This window comes from Rhinolophus ferrumequinum, chromosome 17 (assembly GCF_004115265.2).
Source record: "Rhinolophus ferrumequinum isolate MPI-CBG mRhiFer1 chromosome 17, mRhiFer1_v1.p, whole genome shotgun sequence".
In the NCBI taxonomy this organism is placed as follows: domain Eukaryota; kingdom Metazoa; phylum Chordata; class Mammalia; order Chiroptera; family Rhinolophidae; genus Rhinolophus; species Rhinolophus ferrumequinum.
In genome coordinates, this window is record NC_046300.1 from 32386805 (window position 1) to 32405023 (window position 18219).

The 18219-nt window shown below is 40.7% G+C and overlaps 1 protein-coding gene across 6 annotated transcripts in view; it reads right to left on the reverse strand.

Annotated features, from left to right (window-relative positions):
- CPNE4 (copine 4) overlaps positions 1-18219 on the reverse strand; it is a 401661-nt gene that overhangs the window by 14276 nt on the left and 369166 nt on the right. For all 6 annotated transcript variants that reach the window (XM_033133293.1, XM_033133295.1, XM_033133298.1 and 3 more), the window contains exons 11-12: positions 9546-9679; positions 915-969 (exon numbers count right to left, since the gene is read on the reverse strand). In XM_033133293.1, the coding sequence (XP_032989184.1) occupies positions 915-969; positions 9546-9679 (189 nt within the window). The remainder of the gene's footprint in view (positions 1-914; positions 970-9545; positions 9680-18219) is intronic.

An 18219-nucleotide genomic window follows, 5' to 3' on the forward strand; every position in this document is an offset into this window, starting at 1 on the left:
GTCCCTTGGGAGCAGCTCTTCCTCAGTGGCTGACAGGAGATGGAGTAGCAATACCCCCAACTCTCATATCCCTGGGGGTCTGTGTGTGTCCATGTTATCTCCCAGGGTCCCCAACAGGATTAAGCGCCACTGTCCACAGCGGTAACTGACTTGTTAGGATACCCTATGTTGATTTCCTCCCACTTCCCCACTCTCTATTGAGGTTTCCTCTCCCTCTCAAATAACGACTTGCATCCAAATCCTTGTCTCAAGGTCTATTTCCAGGAGAGTGCAAACTAAGACAGAGGTGCCTGTGGCTCATTTTCAAGGTAAACTCTGAGAATTTATCCTAAATAAATAAATTGTGGTGACCTCATTAACTTGCTGGGGATACCTGAGCTACTGAGACCATCAGTGCCTGTCTAGGACAGAGGGGAAATCAGGCATGGAAAAGGGGCATTTGAGTGGTTTTGGGGGGAACAGAGTGAGGCGATGAGGGAAGCAGAAAGAATAAGTTAGCTGACAGGCAGGGCAGAGCCAGGGGATCCAGGGAGCACGAGGGCTTCAGAAAACAGCAAGAAGGATAAGTTATGCCAGAGGGGACCAGGCAGATGTCATGGATGAGAAAAGGAAGGCCTGGAACAAAGTGTCTTCAGTCCTGCTGGGCCAGGCTGAGACCAGAAGACCGCTAAATATGGAGCACTAAATAATGAAGCTCTTCATTTAGATATTTCAGAAGACCCATCCAGAATACCAGGAGACTGGGTTTCAGCAAAAGACAAGCTCTGAGGACCACATCTCGCTGGTTCTGAAGACCATTTCTGAGTCTTTGGGCCCTATTTACATAGTTATATTAAGGGCCCCAAAGAGTGAGACTCCTGTGAAGGAAACCCAAGTTATTCTTTGGCAACAGCAAAGCATATCTACTCACTCACCGTGTACTCTGGGGGTATCCTGGCACCAAAGCCAAAGGCTGGGAACATTTTGTCACTGAAATTAAAAAAAAAACAACACAAAAAACGTCGCTTCATTTATCATCTAATGAGGAAGAAAAACATGAACCTGCATTACCTCACTAGGTGTGCTGACTCATGCTTCTTAATTATCTGTGGTAATAGGGGATAGCAATAGCCTGGCTAATTAAAATCAAGGAATAATCCCCAGAGTTCATTACAGTCATTAGTCTGCAACGCCTTCCCTTAACTTTTTGCTAGATTTGATACCAAGGAATAAAATGGCCTCACGACTGCTTCACCTCCCCCGCCCTAATATTGTGTCTTTTGAAAAATGACCATGAATTAAGGTAACTCTTATGGTTGATTGTGTTAGGATCTTTCATATATATTATCTTTTATAATCCTTGTGGGGAGAGATTATTATTCCCATTTAACAAGTAGGAAAATGCTTTGGGAGGTAAAGCATGTCCAAGATCATGCTGCTCGTTAGAGCCAGGGTTCAAATCCAGACAAGCCTGAAATCCAAGGGGATATTAAAAAGCAATGGAAGGCTTGGAAGGCTGGCTAATTGACAGAGCTTGGTTCTATCTACAGGACTCATTGTATCCACTACTTTATCTCATGTAAACAGCGATAAATTATTTACATGTTTTTTCTTGTCTCCTGAATTCAAAGGGACGCTGTTTTAATATCTTTATACCTTCAATGATTTCCTGCCCCAGATTGCCTTTTGCCACTACATTCAGGATGATACTTACCATAGAGTGTGTGCTCGATAAATATTTAATTAGTAGATAATCCATGAATTGAATCATTATGATGTGGCTACGCGTATATAAAGAAGGAAAAATTCTTGTGAAAACATGGAAGAGTCAAATACATGTCCTTTGGCTTGGTTTCTCTTATGTATGTTGAAGTTTCTCTCTTTATTCATTCACATATGTTGTATCTTAATTCTAACTTTACCACATAGGTGAGAGGAAGAGGAGGAGAACAATTAACATTTATTGGCACATACAATATGCCAGGCACTATGCTAGGTGACGTACATACTTATTTAATTCTCAAGCAACCCCTGAAGTTTCACCTACTTATTATTTCCATTTTACAGATAAATAAACCGAGTCTCAGAAAGGCTAAGAAAGTCTCACAAAGCCCAAGGTATTTCCTAGGGAGGATTGTATGATTCCAAAGCCCATGTCTTTTCTATTATACCGTTATAATTCAATGATTGCATACAGCATTAAATGTGATTTCCTTCTGGCACTTCTAGCAACAGGGTTCCCTGACGAGACAACAAACAAGATGAGACAACAAGCACATTGTGTGCTGTTGGAATTGTCGCAGTGGGGCTCTGGAATGTTGCTCTGGTCAGATGACATAGCCTTGTCACGCCATCTACCTTTTACTTTTTGTTCCATTAAAAACACAACTGAGGTTTGTTCTTGGAATAATTCCTACATTTCTCAGTTCTTTGCAGAATTAGTCAAGGAGAAAAGAAAATTCAGATTAGAGCTCACTGTCCCTGATGTCTCCGTAAGCAAAAGGGAATCCCTCCAGGCTGACTGAGAAGTCAAAGCAGCAAAGCCAGATTCTCACCCATCACCATCTAACTGATTTAGAGGTCATTCATAGCCAATAATGGCTTTGATAATACTTCACCAAAACATAGCCCTTTTGACCAAATTTGCAGTAAGGGTTGGGAGACACAAGGAAGCCAGAATTCTTTGAAATCAAAATCTAAATTCTCCAGAAAAATCATCAGCTCCCCCTTTTCTTCACTGTTGTGTAGAGATGGGCTTTGTGGTAGATTGCCATCTAACATGTATTAGAAAATGTATTCACGCTGATAAATAGAAAATCACAACAGTTCATAAAGGATTAGCCACAGCCTTGAGAAAAAATATTTCTGGTCCTTGGAAATACTGACATACTTTGCCTCAGCAATGCCTCCTTAACCACAGGGCGAGCAATGTGGGAAGGAATCTGCGAGGGGGATTTCAGAGGTACTGTCTAGTTAAGTCTGGAAGAAAGCTTTCCTGGATGGAGGCTGGGTCCTGGTTTCCAAATCAGAGACAGTTCAGAAGTCAAAACAGAGAAACCTAGGAGGTGCCACACCCTTTACTTTATTTTCTTCTTTGATGACTATAGGAGGGGTGAGATCTAATATTCCATCCATTTCTAATCACCAAACCAGTGTTCCAGTCTTAATGACATTCCTTGATACCTTCTAAGCCAGCCATGGGAATTTGAAGTTTGCTGAGCATGACACACTGTTATGGAACTGAGTGTGAAGAGTAGGCAGGAAAAATGCCTCATCGACAAGAGAAATAATTAGTGCATCAGGGTGGCAACAGTTCTCTGAAGTTAGCCACCACAAAGACTCTAGCTAATAAACACACTAAAGAAAAGATTTCAAGCCTAAGCACAGTGAATTTAAGCATCACTCTTCCTAATTAAAAATAAAACTAAGCAGAGAGGAGTCTCATTATGTAAGAGGCAAGAAAAGGCAAGTTGAGCACACAAGCAAGTATCCGTAAGACAACACATCAAAAAACTTGAGATTGGATCCACTCAGCACACTGAGTAAAGGGGCCATTTAGCAACTATCGGGAAATAATTGGTGGAACCTGCCAGTCTGGAAAATTCAGGGGGGTATCACCACATTGGGAAAGGCAATATCTCTTACTATTGGAATAAAATCATATAAAATACAGCAAAAGACCCAGTGGTATTCAGTGTTAATGAGCATACTGTCCTCACCTTCTTAGGGAACGACCGTGGTCAAATGAGCTCCTGAGGGAAGATTCATTTACAACCACTATTTTTACCCTCCCTTACGGAAGGCTTTGAGGTAAAGCAAGAGAATAATAAAAGTAAAGACGCATTACTGCATTCACAAGGAAATGGAGATGAACTCAGAGCAAAATGGTGTTTCTGAACATCAAGACGTTTAATAAAGATTGTTCTCTAAAACAGTAGTCTGAAAACTGGGGTACATGAAAATGTGGAAATACAAAGCCCTTCCGTGGATATGAGAGCATGGCTTTTTTCTTTTTTTTTTTAAGGAAAACAGTATTCAGTTTCTCTACTTCTTTATGTATTCTTTGCTGAAATTGACTTTCTGGGAATACCTGTGATGGAGAGACCTATTCGCCACTCACATCTTCCCTTTCACAATTATTCTTCTCCTTTTTACATTCTGAATATTAACCACAGTGATGCGTTGTTCCAGGGTGTAAAAACTCACCAGCAGAAAATAAAGGGACAATTCTAAACCTGAATGACTCACTATGAAACAAATCCTTTTGCAAGTCAGGTAGTTGCCAATTTTTGCTTTAAAAAAATTGTAAGAAGTTCTAATGTCAGCTGGTAGATCATTAAAAATACATTTTGATAATAGACCATTAGATGGTTTTTTATAAATGACTTAGAACTGAAAGAAATGAATAATACTCCTAGTCAAACTCTTTCCATTACGATATACTTATTTATAACAAGTTTACTTAGTATTTACATTGATAAAAACAAAAAACTGGGTTAGAATTGATGCTAGACTCCCCCATTCTAGAAATAGGTAGCATTCATCCACAGATATGTAAACTTATTTAATAAGAAAAAACCCCACTATCTATTTCATTAAGAGTTTTTATTTTTCATAGGCAATAAGTAGGTACTGAAATTTCTAACATGTTTATGCTCTTTTGATCAATTTTCCACTAATAACGATTGTAATTAGAACTCAACTAGAAGATGTTTTTAAAATACTTTGAATCTTTTCATCCCAGGAAATTTTAGAAATTAGAAAATTTAAAGTTTATACTCATATTTTTATTATAGAAATGTATGATACAGTGATCAATAAAAGAATTTCAAACCCAAAATTTAAAGATACATTATGATGAAATCCTGTAGGGGAAGGAAATGGAAATAAGAGTTCATGAAAAAGAAAAAACAATGAAAATTCTCAACTCAAACTAAAAAGCTGGTTCATGCATTTTGTTAAATGGATGATAAGGGGTATCAAATAGCTATGGCATTTAGATTCTCCAGGATGCATTCACAAAAGTTGTGTAAGAGTTTCATTTTTAGATGTTCACATTTACAATACACTGGAATTTTCATTCTTTGTCACTATTTAAACTCATGATGGACAACATTAGATTTTAATGTAAAAATGCGTGACAGTTATGCATTTTTATAAAATTCTTTTTAGGGGTATATGAGCCAAAATTTTTTTTAAAGATCATTGTCCAAAATGACCTTTGTATCTGACACAGTAGTTCTTTCCCCTGTTGTGTACAGTTTACTTTTTAAAAAGATAATAACCTCAATTTAAAGATAATAACCTCTATTATTTATCGAGCATTCACAACAGGCAGAACCAGTGCTAGCTAGTAGTCACTTTATATCTAATCCTTACACTGCTCTGCAAGGAAAGTTAGATAAATCTTCAATTTGCAATCAAGGAAACCAAGGCCCAGGGAATGTAAACCTGAAGAGAATAGAGGTAGCAGAGCTGGGGTTTAAACTCAGGTCCACCCGTCACCAGGACCCCATGTTCTTTCTATCACCCCTGTTGACTCTGCCCTTCCTAGCAGGCTGGTTTTGTCTAATGACTCGGAAAAACAAGGATAAGTCCATACATGTTTTAAAAACAATGAAGGACAGAATTAACAGAATTTACCAACCAGGAGGTCCTCCCTGACAAGCTCTCTTCCCACAAAGGAAAGAGTTAATCCTGTCCTCCTCATGTGGTCCCCATTCTTACACAGAGCAAAGCGGCCCTGGCCATGCTGGGCTGTGATTTATTTACATGCTTTTCTCTCCCTTGAGACTGTGAACCACCTGAGGGAAAACTGTGCTTTATTAATTTCTCTGTCTTCACAGCACCTCCTAGGTACTACATAGGTCCTTAGCCATTCCATCTGATCCATCTCTCCTGATTGAACTCTGGGTCTCAACCCTGGATATTCATTAGAATTAAAACTCCTGATTCCCCAGGATGTAGACCAGCCTAATTAAAGCAGAGTCCCCGGAGTGGGGGTCAGGCATCAGCATATTTTAAGCTTCCTAAATAGTTCCAGTGTGCAGCCAAGGTTTCGAACCATTGACTGGTTTTGTTAGAGTGGAAAAGGTAGCACTGTGGTATGAACCTGCCTTCTGATTTCTACCCCAATCCTCTGCACTTGAAAATACCTGTCAGATTGGGCTTCAGCTCTAACCTTGCCTCTTAGTACTGTATTGTGCACACCATGGAGGAAGCCGCCTGCCTCAATTTCTGACATCCTCGTCTCATTCTGGGGTGGTCACATCTATAAAATGACAGTCTGTACTTCCAAGCAATGTATTCAGTAACTGTATAGTCTCTTGATTGCAGATAGACGAGCCTTTTTATTAGAGGACATTGCAGGTTGTCAGAGGCATATCTTTATAGGCCCAAGGCATGGATATAACCTTGGCCTTGAGCAGCCTGAGATGACCAGGATGTTTACAGGAGCTGGGCAGTTCTACAACCAGCTGGGGATATATGAGTGTGTGCGCGCATGGGTGCATGTATGGGTGCAAGGGTGTGTGTGTGTGTGTGTGTGTGTGTGTGTGTGTGTGTGTGTGCAAGCACGTGCACATGCATGCACAAGCTCAGGAAGTCAAAGGGGAGAGAATGAGTGGTGGTGCAGAGACAGAACAGGCTGGCAGAACTGCCATCTGGGCTTCAGATAGCTTAGGGGAGCTTCCCTTCAGGGCCACCCTGAGAAGAGCTTCCCATGTCTCTCAAGCTGTTCTACTTCAGGGATCACCTCATAATGACCTGTTAGCAATGGCTGTACAAGGTAGAAAGAAATCCCTTGGCTGTCAGAGCCTGGGAGGAATTTCTAGGGCTCATGGGGATTCAAAACCTCCCCATCACTGCAGGAGGCGCTGCAGGAGGCGGAACAACACCTTCTGTCAGTTTTTATTCAACTGTTTCTTTTTGAGCATCAACCTCACTGACTTTGATGCGAGAATAAATTAATTCCAAAGCCCCGACTAGAAATTTCCTGACTCTGCCTGTCTATTGTTTATCCACCCACACGAAAGAGAAACTGCGGCACCTTGTCAATTTTCAAACAAGTAGCTTGCATTACATTCTTCCAGGGAGTCTTTTAAAAGAGCGCCCAGGCTTTTCAATCCCCCTTTTCTTCCTCAGGTAGTTGTCTATTTTAATGCTGAGCTGCCATATATGTACATATATATGCATTGATATTATAAATATGTGATCTGCTGAGCTAGAAAAAACTGATTTACTTAGCCAGTGGGGACTGATAACTTCAGTATTATCCTATTAATGTTTTTAAAAGAAGCATTTACAATGATTTTTCACGTAACCACTAAGGTGTCGCATCTTGTTTTTGCACTGAATCTATATTTTTGAGGGAATACAAAATGCTCCCCAGACTTTGCCTGGCTCACATTGTAAAGGGAGAACAGCTCTAAAAGATGTACAGGTCACTCTGATTCTAGCCTCCACATCTGAGATGTGAGGTAATCAGGAAACCAAGAGGTTTAGCAGCTTGTTCCAGACCATCCAGGAATCTGCTGCAGCACCTTGGAGAGGGCGCTGGGTGTCAGGATCTTAATTCCTGACAACTCACCAATCTTCTCTCTGGAATTCATTAGGGTACAGCCTTCCCCCCTGCAGAATCAGAGTCAACTTTATTATTAAGCATCTACCGCATGACACATGTATTAAGTGCTTTTACCCACTGTATTTCTTTTATAAGCATTTCAAGAATTTAAAAGTTATTAATTTTCTGAAGTTATTTCCTCCCTTCCTTCTTGTCTTTTAAATACTCATTATTACACTAGATGAATCGTGTGTGTGTGTGTGTGTGTGTGTGTGTCTGAGAGAGAGAGAGAGAGAGAGAGAGAGAGAGAGAGAGAGAGAGAGAGAGAGAGAGAGAGGAGAATTACTGTTTTGTTTTGGTGTTTTGGGGATATTTGGAGAAGTTTCTGACAGTGAAATGCAATTTGTCAGTCTTTCCTCTTTTTGGTAGAAATCTCATTATGAGATAAACCTCTTTAGGAGTCCTTCCTGTAGTTGGGCCTCAGGAAATCAGAGCTGAAATTCAAGTTATTTTTACAGTCAATATCTCAAGGTTATGTGTAAAAAGTATCACTTAGCCAAGGTGGTGTAAAATGCTATTGCCCTCTGTTCTAAATGTAGAGAAGGAGAAGTGTCAGCAATGTTTAAAGCTCATTGATTTCACTGGACCAGTCCATTCATTCCCCAACTACCCTCACACCCATCTGAGTTACTGGCAAATCCACGCTGAATCCGGAGACTCACCAGTAGGAAGGACCCTAATGGGACCTTTCCCATGACCTGTCCTGTTGGTTTCTCTGCACATTCTGGTCTCTAGGTTGTGTCATTCTCTATGGTGCCTGGGGTAAGGTTGTTTTTTCTTTTTTTTAAAATAGGCTTATCACCAATTATGAGACTTGAAACAATGGAAATCATGTATCCCCCAAACTTTCTCTGAAACTGGAGGACAGAGTCTCTGCCTTTATTTTCCTGGTTGAAAAGGTCAGTCAATTAGTTGCTGCTCATTACCAACTAGGTAATCACACCTGTTTCATAATCACACCAGGGAGTCAACTGGGATTTACCCATATTTATATTTACAGTGGTTCTACCTCAAAAAGCCTTCTTGAACAAATACATGAACAACTGCACCTCAATCTGAAAATACTGGAAACACAGAATAAATTCAGTTTACTGTAATTTATGTAAATCCCTTCTTATAGGGAATTCTCTTAGTGGGAAAGGTCAATATTTCCCATCAAGTAAAAAAAAATATAATACTGATCTGATCTCAACGTCGTGTTTTCTACAGACACACACACACACACACACACGCACACACACACACACTTGCATGGGCACACACATGGGCAGACACATACCCTTTGCTAAAGTTACCAATAGCTTTTGAGGTCAGTGAAATACAATAATCATGAGCTTAAGCTATGGAATGAGATAGATCTGGATTCAAGTCCTGCCTCTGGCTGTGTGACTACACAGATCACGTAAACTCCCTGCATAGTTTTCCTTTTCTGTTAAGTAATAGCTACTACATAAGGGTTAATATGACGATTGGTTACAATAATGTCCAATAAGCCAGTGCTTCTTCAAACTTTAAAGCATACACAAATCGTCTGGAAATCTTATTAAATTGCAGACTCTGATTCAGTAAGTCTGAAATGGGGCTTGCGATTCCAAGTTCCCAGGTGCTGCTATGCTGCTAGTTTACGGACCGAACTTTGAGCAGCAAGGCACATACTAAAACTTTTGGAACCCAAACTGCTATCTAGTGGTCTTAATTCAATTAAGAGAAGAAAGCTGAAAAAGGATTTGTGTGTGTGTGTGACTAAAGTGAACATGGCACAAACTCAGTTTCTCTATGTGAGGAGAGGGTAAAACGTTTGGGGCAAGGTTTCATTCTGTTCCTGCGCGAGCCTCTGCGTGATGAATTGCTAGACTTAATTTCCATTCTCCTGCCAAGGATTAGCCAGGCATGACTGGAACCCACATAGAGATGATAAGGCCTGAGCCTACTGAAAGTCTCGTACCTGTCATAGTCTTGGCAAATCTCCCCCACAGCCACCAAGGCTTTCAGGTACTCGTTGGGTTGGTATGGGTGGATGTAATGCAGGGAACAGCTGTTCCTGGGATCCCCATTTGAGGCAGTGAAATCTATAGCTACCTGGAAGAGAGAACAGGAGAATGGGTGGATTTAAAGTGAATGTATCTCGTAGGACTTGTGATCAGTCATGACAGAGACGTGGCATGAGATGGAAGAAAAGCAGCATATTACGTACCCTGCCAATAAGGAAAGTTAGAGAAGAAATTAATTAACCTTAGAAACTAGTTATGAATTTGGTTGAGGCCATTTCTGTATTGTTCAGTCCCACTGCCCCCCAAAGCCCTCTCTTCTCCCTGACTAGAAGGGAACTTAAGGTTGACATATAGGTCAGAAAGACCACCTGCGGCTGACCCACATCACCAGACAGCAAAGGAAGAATATCACAATTCACTCAGAAAAGACTTTTGTGCTCCCTGGGCAGGGCAATTCCATTTCTGAGCCAGAAGTAATATCCCTTAAAACCAAATTCTGTGTTAAAGATGCGGTTTATCTAAGAAAGCCACTGTCATATTTTCATGAGTGGCAGTTGCAGAGAGATGTGTTGAAGCAGTTATAATACATTTTCTGCAAGAAGCAGCTCTGCGTAAGGCATTCAGCTTTTGGTTCCCATTCATGGAAGGACTGCTGCCTGTAACAGAGAAGACGCCTGAATGTTACAGCATTGTGAGTGGGAAGTGGAGAGGGAAACCTCTGTCTTGCCACCAAGTAGTCATTGTCCTTGAACTTTAAAAGTTTGTTTATGACCCCCAATAACATCATCCCCTAAATAAAAGTTGACTCTCCCATACTTTTTAACAACAATAACATGTTTAAGCCTCAAGGGTGCTAAAAAGGGAAGGAACATTTCTTCTGGTTTTCCAACATCATTACCATTAAACTAAATGTTAACCCAGCAAACACCTCTCTCAAAAATTGCCTAAGCTTGGGGGCATGGATGGGAGGGATTAAAATGAAAGAAGTTGTAGGGAAAAAAAGAAATGTTCATGTTGCATCTTTCATTTTTCTTTGGGGCTCAGCAGAATCCACTCACTGGCTTACTTACGACAGAAAGGCTCTCTTTTATGATCGTGTGGATGAGAAATGCTACTTGTATACTAGTTGGCAAAATTCCATTATAGTAAATAAATAGAATGTCTCATTGGATTTATAAAGGTGAGAAGTTACTTCTGGAAGGACAGAGAAAAAAGGTGCCATGTGCTCTGTTCAGCCTATACGAGTAAAGTCGATAGGAAAAATGTCACCCATGTCTTACAGTGTAACCCTACAATAGAATCAAAGTAACTGGAAGAGGAAAAGCAGCAGGCTAATAGTAATTTACTTACAACCACTTCTCTTCTTTCATAGTTATTTTTTTTATCACTGATCCCGCCCCTTTTGTTCCTCAACATTCCATAGGACTATAACTGAAAATAAATTTAAGCAGGATTCAAATTCTATTTTCAGAATACCCACATGTTTTCAATAAGGGAGTACCAAGTGATAAAATGCTAGTACTAACAGTGCTTCAAAAGGAAAGGTCATGTGAAGAAAAATGGCACAGTACTTTCCTAACCCTCAGATGCCCTTACAACAGTTAACAAAGGGAAGAAGAGAGGAGCAACCTTTGTTAAAACTCAACTCTGTCAGACACTGCACTAAGTGCTTTACAGGCATCAGGCTATTTCATTTTCATAAAAACTCTAGGAGGTAGAGATTGTTATTCCTTTTAATGGATGATGATCCTGATGCCCAAAGGTGATGAAGGTCACACAGGACATGGAGGGATGGATCTGGTTTAAACCCAAGTCTAAATGGCTCCAAAGACTCTGTTGTACCTTTATACACCCAAGAGGACTTGGGAGTCTGTCACTAACATACTCGTGTTGAGACGTCTCATGGGTATGTTTTGTTCCTTAAAGAATGGAAGGGACTTATAGGAAGACTAGCTAGGAGGCAATTACAGTAATTTAGGAGAGAAGGATGGCCTTGAATGAACATATCTGTGAGCAAAGCAGTTGTAAAAGGTAGGAAAAGGGCAATTGAAGTGTGTGTGTATGTGTGTGTGCGTGTGAGTGTGTGCGCGCATGCGCACGTTTGCACAATAGTGGTTGAATGTATTACTGAGGATGACTGGAAGTGACCTAAAAGGACCAGTAAAATACAGTATCTTCTGAGATAGATTTCAACTGGAAGGTAAAAGCCAATCCACTGGGGAAAAAAAGAGGAAGACGATAGGTGATGATCCTTTTAATCAAGAACTGATGACTTGTTAGCTTTGGTAGGGAGCCTACATGCATTTGTGAACAGGAAGGAGGTTTGAGCTCTCCAGGACCCATCCAAGCAGAGAGAGGTTGAAATATATGCAGATAATTCCTGGAAGACTCCAAGGGGAACAGTTGAGAGGTACTTAAGAGACAGTGTTTGAAGAAATCATACACCTAGAGGTCTCCTGGGTTTATGAAGATCAAACATGCAGAGCCACCCCTCTCTCAGCCTTTCTGTCCTGACATGACACATTTAGGAGATAATGGCACCTTGTGCATGCACACATAGTATTTAAAAGGTAAAAACAGTGCTGGGAAGTCCAAGTGTAAAGCCACCTCTTCCCTACTGAAGAAAGCATTTTTGAACTCTAGAGAATTCTAGAGGATGTGAGAATATTGTTATAGAGATAACCTTGATTCTGCTCAAATTTATCTAAAATGTAAATCATTGGCAGGTGTTGATACTTTATTAATAATGAACATCTAGGGCTCACCTCCCTTCTGATTATGAGGCCCTTCATCATGGATCACCACACTCCTCTCTCTACCTGTGCTTCTCGATACTGCAGTTGACCACTGTCTCATGTGCTGGTTAGCTTACCTGAGTGTCAAGGGTATCATTTGATGACAGAAACATGCTGGTGTCTTGATATAAAACCGGAGGATGAAATAAGATAATATAAAGACCAGTGGGGAAAACGACTATAAAGAAAAATGACAACTCAAGAGACATAATTGTTCCTCTTATCTTCCCCAGGTATTGGCAAAACCCTCCAAGCATACAGGCACCAAGGGGCAGCAGCTGAGCCCAGATGTATCACCTGGATGACTATATATGGTATCGGGAGAACTGCATGCAATGTCTGGATGAGACAGAGATTTAAAAAAAAAAATCATGGGGCTGGGACTAGGGTCAGGCAAGAGAGGTGACGAGGACGTAAACTCCAGAAGGGACACATTCTCAGCTGACCCTATACTTGCATGATCTTGAGAGGGAGTGCCTCCTTAAAAGTTGCACCCTACGTGCCTCTCTTGCCTCACCTTCACCCTTGCCCTGCTATGCCATTTACTTCTACCTATCAACTGTTTATCAGGCTTGGAATCATGCCCTTATGCTTAACAAACTGGGGTGGGGCAGAGATGAGACGGAGGAGGGGAATGTGATTGAAGCTGTTAAGGATAGAAAATGAATAGAATTTGGTGACCGATTGCATGTGGAATTGGATGCCAGTTAGGGAAAGGGAGCAGCTAGATTTCTTTGAGGGATGGAGGAGATGACATCTTGAGGACAGTGGAACAACCTGAAAATCAATGTTAGAAGGTTGGTATTGGGCTGCCTGTTCTTGGTAGTGCTGTGTAGACGTACAAAACGCTTGATAGAAATTTTACTCTTTCTGCAGGAAGGCCTCTTGGGTTTCCTCTTTGCCCCCTGCCCCCTGCCCCAGTGTCTGCCAACCACAGAGGTTCTTCTAGCTCAGGAGATTCTGATATAGCTTTGGGGAAGGGTATGAACTGAAAAATTACCTGCTGAATAAGGAAATAAACCAATGATCCTTGCCACCTACCCCTTTCTGTAGTTCCTATTGCTCATAACAAAAATATTTTCTCATTTGACTAGACAGCCATGGACAGTCTAAAGTACATGGCAGCTAAAAAAAAATGTTTTTTTTTTCCTGGCAAGTGATGGTTTCTAAAGTCTCCCTGATGGAGCTAGAGATAAAATATCTATCTTCAGGAGGAGGCCTTCTACCAAGAATTCTCTGTGCTCTTTAAAGTTAGCATTAGTGGAAAGAGAATACAGCGAAAGGTTAGGTTTATTTTCTTTTTTTTTTTTTTAATTTATTTATTTTTATTTTTTAATTTATTGGGGTGACAATTGTTAGTAAAATTACATAGATTTCAGGTGAGATAAAGAGCTTTCCAGAAAAAAATAAGCTAAAGGAATTTATTACCACCAAGCCAGCATTGCAAGAAATACTAAAAGGACAATACTGAGGGTTGCTAGATGGACGGGAGGGGTGGGGGGTGGGGGGGAGGGTGAGGGGATTGGAGGGCAGTCGGTGACCACAGGATGGCCACGGGTTTGAAAATTAATCTGGGGAACGTAATTTGGTAGGTTTATTTTCAAAAGCAACAGGGAGACAGTGAAAGACGGGATTAAATTGAAAAATAAAAGCAAGAGAATGACTGAAAAATGCCAGTTAGTGGAGGTGGCTACTGACGCCTGGTGTCCGGAATGGTGAGCTTGCAGAGCCACCATGTTTTCATTTTCTGATATGAAACATTTATTTATGAAAGCCTGTGGTTCTGGTATGCACTCCAATCTGGTCAGCGGGCAGCGGGAGAACAGGCGCCTGCCTGTGGCTCTCCCCTTCTGCCCAGGACGCCTGTCTCATCATTAAGCAGAGCTGTGGAGCAGCTTTGCAAAACCTTGTGGAGTAAGAATACAAAATGCTCCGTCCATGCCTCCAAGTCCACAGAACATGGAACAGTTTTCCAGAGAGACTGGAAGTGAATGATGAGCATTTGTCGTCGGACATTTTTACTTTTTAGTTTCTCACATGAAATGAGTCCACTCCTTGGTTCCCTTCCCTACCTGTGACAAAGGACCCATTTGGGACCCTCCTGGATGTTTTTTGAGAGAAGTTACTGTGAACCAACCTCTGCAGTTGCCTGTTCTCTCTGCAGTCAACCTGCAGTCAGTCTTTGAAATATCACCTGCTGGGATGGCTCTTTTTTTTGTTTTTTAAATTTGTACACAGTTTGAACATATACAATGAGCCTTATAGGTGGAGATACTGTTTGGATCATTTCTTAAGTGATAGGTTAAATTCTTGTGCTTTTCTACGTCCTCAAAACTCCACAGGGGGGCAAAGAAATAGGAACGTAGACCAGATGGAAAAGACCCCGGTTCATTTCTTGGAAATTGCAAAGCATTCCCTTCTTCACTCCAGGGCTCATTCTTATTTCTCAGTGGTCTGTACCAGAGCCTGTCAGTGTTTAATCTGGGATATAAACTATTTAAAACTTATACTGTGGCACAATGTGGACATAGGATGCTTAATCATGTCAAAGTTAGAAAAGATTGCCGGAGAGACTCTTTAATAGGTGATCTTTTCTTTAGGCTGGGAGAAGCCATTTTTAGCTTATACTATTATGACATATTATATTATTAAAATTTGGACTATAAAATCAGAGATAAAGGGAAACAATACCATCTTTAATTTTTAAAAATTACAAGTAATAAAAATGGGCATCTAAGAATAATAAGAAAAAGATTTTTTTTTTTTTTGTCATGAGAATCTGATCTGAATGAGAATCTGATATTAGATCTATTTCCTCTTAGGGGAAAATGCACACACCCAATTCTACACACAATTTTGGAAGGTCAAGGGTACCTCTGAGGATGATCCTTGTCCCAAAGGATTCCACTAGCCTTGTAAGTTATATTTTATTTTTCTTTTCCTTTCTAGTTATTGTATTATTATATATAGACAAATGTTTTAAACATTTTAAATAATTGTAATTATAAGGTAGCTCTGCTTTAAATTCTTTTTTTTTTCACTTAACACTAGGTCATAAACATGTCCCCATGTTATTTCCAATTATTATGTTATCATTTAAAATGGCTTTATCATAATCTACTTAAACAAGGTACTGTGATTTACACAGCCATTATCTTATTGTAGGACATTTAAGCTGCTTACAACTTGTCTCTGCAAAAATTCACTTCATGAGGAACATTTTTGTGCCTCTGGAAAAGAATAACTTTCAAAAGAAACATTTAATTCTTTGGCCATTTTTTTTCCAAATGCCTTTGGGTGTCTATCTCTTCAGATGCTGTCTGTAACTTTGTATTTTGTGTGTACAATTCTAGCATCTAGTTTTATTTGTAGCTGCTGTGCCTTGTGCCAAACATATTGAACCCAATCTCTCCCTCTGTCGTCTGTGTCACCTGTGCCTCCCTCCTCCAAAACTGCCAGGTGAAAGTTGCCCTAGACTTCTCAAGACTCAAGGATTCACAGGAGGAACAAGTACTGTCCTCAGGGGTGCCCTTGACCTCATGAAATAGTGTACAAAATTGGGCGTGTGCATTCTCCAGAGAGAATATAGATCTTGTATCAGATTCCTAAGTGATCCAGGTGACCAAAAAAAGTGTAAAATCATTACTTGGGCTCTTTTTAGCATCGTGCATCTTTTTCCCTCAACTGGGCCTTCTCTTCTGCTTACAGTCAGATGCTGGGCTAAAACCTCCCCTCTTTTAGCCCTCAAGTCGTCATCCTCCTTTCCCCTTCTTGTCTTCCTTTCACTGTCAACCTTGTTGAATGAATAGTTGTACCCACTGTATTTACTTCCTTACCTTCTGTTCACACCTGAACTCTTGGGTTTCTTCTGTCTCATTCTGCTGAAATTGTTCTTCTGAAGATGGTGTGTACTTACTCATGTAACCCACTCACGGGTTGCCTTCTTCACCCTCTGACTTCTCTCCAGCATATGGGATTATCACCCCTGATCCGGTAACCTTTTCCTCCTGATCATTTGAGTTACTGGCTCCTCCTGGACTTTTTCGTCTGGCATCTCTTACTGCTTGCCCCTCTTTCCCTTGCTGCCAAATGTAGGTCCTCTATAATTTTCTGTCGCCAGGCCCCTTCTCTTTCTATAATCTTCTCTTTGGCCATCTCATCCAGAGCCATATAGGTGCAGTTTCCACCTCTCTCCTGAGACCTAGGTTCATATTTACAATTGCCTTCTCCACTAGGATATCTGAAAGTACCTCCAACATGTCCACAGACAAATTCATCACTTTGTCCAGCAGCTCCTCTTGGGTTCCATATTTCCATGTTTTGTCAACCATGCTTTGTCAGTCAGGCACAAAAGATTTGAGTCCCGCTGGACTCATCGTTCTTCCTTGCTTTCCATCTTCTCTGTATCATAGGCCAAGGCTTTTTGACTCTCTTTCTACAATGCCTTTTCCTATTGCTGCCTTTCTAATTTAGCCTCTTATTACCTGTCCCCAGGACTATTTCAGTGGGCTTTAGTCTTGTCTTGCTTCATCTTTCAAAGTCCCTTCACCATCATCAATGCCTTTCACCAAAAAGTTCCAGATGTATTTCCCTAAAGCATCTGCCTGATTGCTTCAATGTCTTGCTCAAGAGTCTCTTGAACATTTCCTTATCCATCAAATTACCTCAAGCTCAAGTTCTTCAAAGCCCTTCAAGTTCTTACGCCAAACCACTTCCCCAACACTCCCTCATATATAGCCTGCTTATTCATATGAACCCAAGTAAGGTTTCAGTATTTATCATTGGAATATATGGATGCATAAACATTTATGTTCACAGGGTTGCTTTTTAAAGCAAAAATCTGGTGTCATATATATTAATCCAATTTCTTCTTTCCCCTAAATTTGATCCCTTCTTGAAGATTTAGGGTTCAATCTATTATAATTCAACAAAAATATTTTGAGCAACTAATACATGTCACCCTGGTAACCGAAGGGAAAGGTGAAGGTTAAACCAAAAGACCAGGCATCTGTGGAAGGTGCAAAATCTTTCTCCTCATCCGTTTGTAATGACTATTGGTGAGAGCCTTGACAGGAAACAAATGGCACACTTAAAAGAGATGATTGAGAAGAGTTTACTAAAAGGACAATTCAAAAAGGTTAAGGGAGTCTAACTAAAAAGGGTAGGGAGGAGCAGTTACTAGAACTTAGTAAGAGTAGTATCTGCAGGACAGGGCACCATCCATAGAGGAACACGGTAACTGCCAAACCACAGCCTGGCAGGCAGAGAGCTGGGGTGCCCAACTTCTCTCTCCACTCACTCTTTGATTTCTGGCTGGTGCCTCCCATTGGTCAAAGGTGACCGAAATCCATGAGCAGGAGAGCCTGGCGAGTGCATCTAAAGAAGAAGGCCTCCTGGGGCACAGAGGAGAGATGGAGAATGGTGAAGAGTGGAGGAAAGATCCTGAACTTTATTTCACTGCTGGCTCCTGAAGATTTGTCTCTCGGGAGGCAGAAAGTTCATCATGGCTAAAGCTCCTGGGCTTTATTAATTTCTGTGTCAATAGGAATTTTTGACTCTGGAGGGCTCAGAGGTGGAACTACTGCAACAAAACACTTTTTTTTTTTTTAACCTCTCTGCTCTGCCTATCTCCATGCCAAGAAGCTCTTTTTTCTTCATTTCTCATCCCTCCGCCATGTTCCTTTCATGTTGCCAGATGATTTCAACAAAATGACTGGGTAGATCAAACTTACAGACCAGCTTAAATAAGACATGTTAATTTTTAAGAATAGTTTGTATTACAGTTTATGTTTTACATTAGATTGTACTGCTTGAGCAGCAAGACATTAATGAG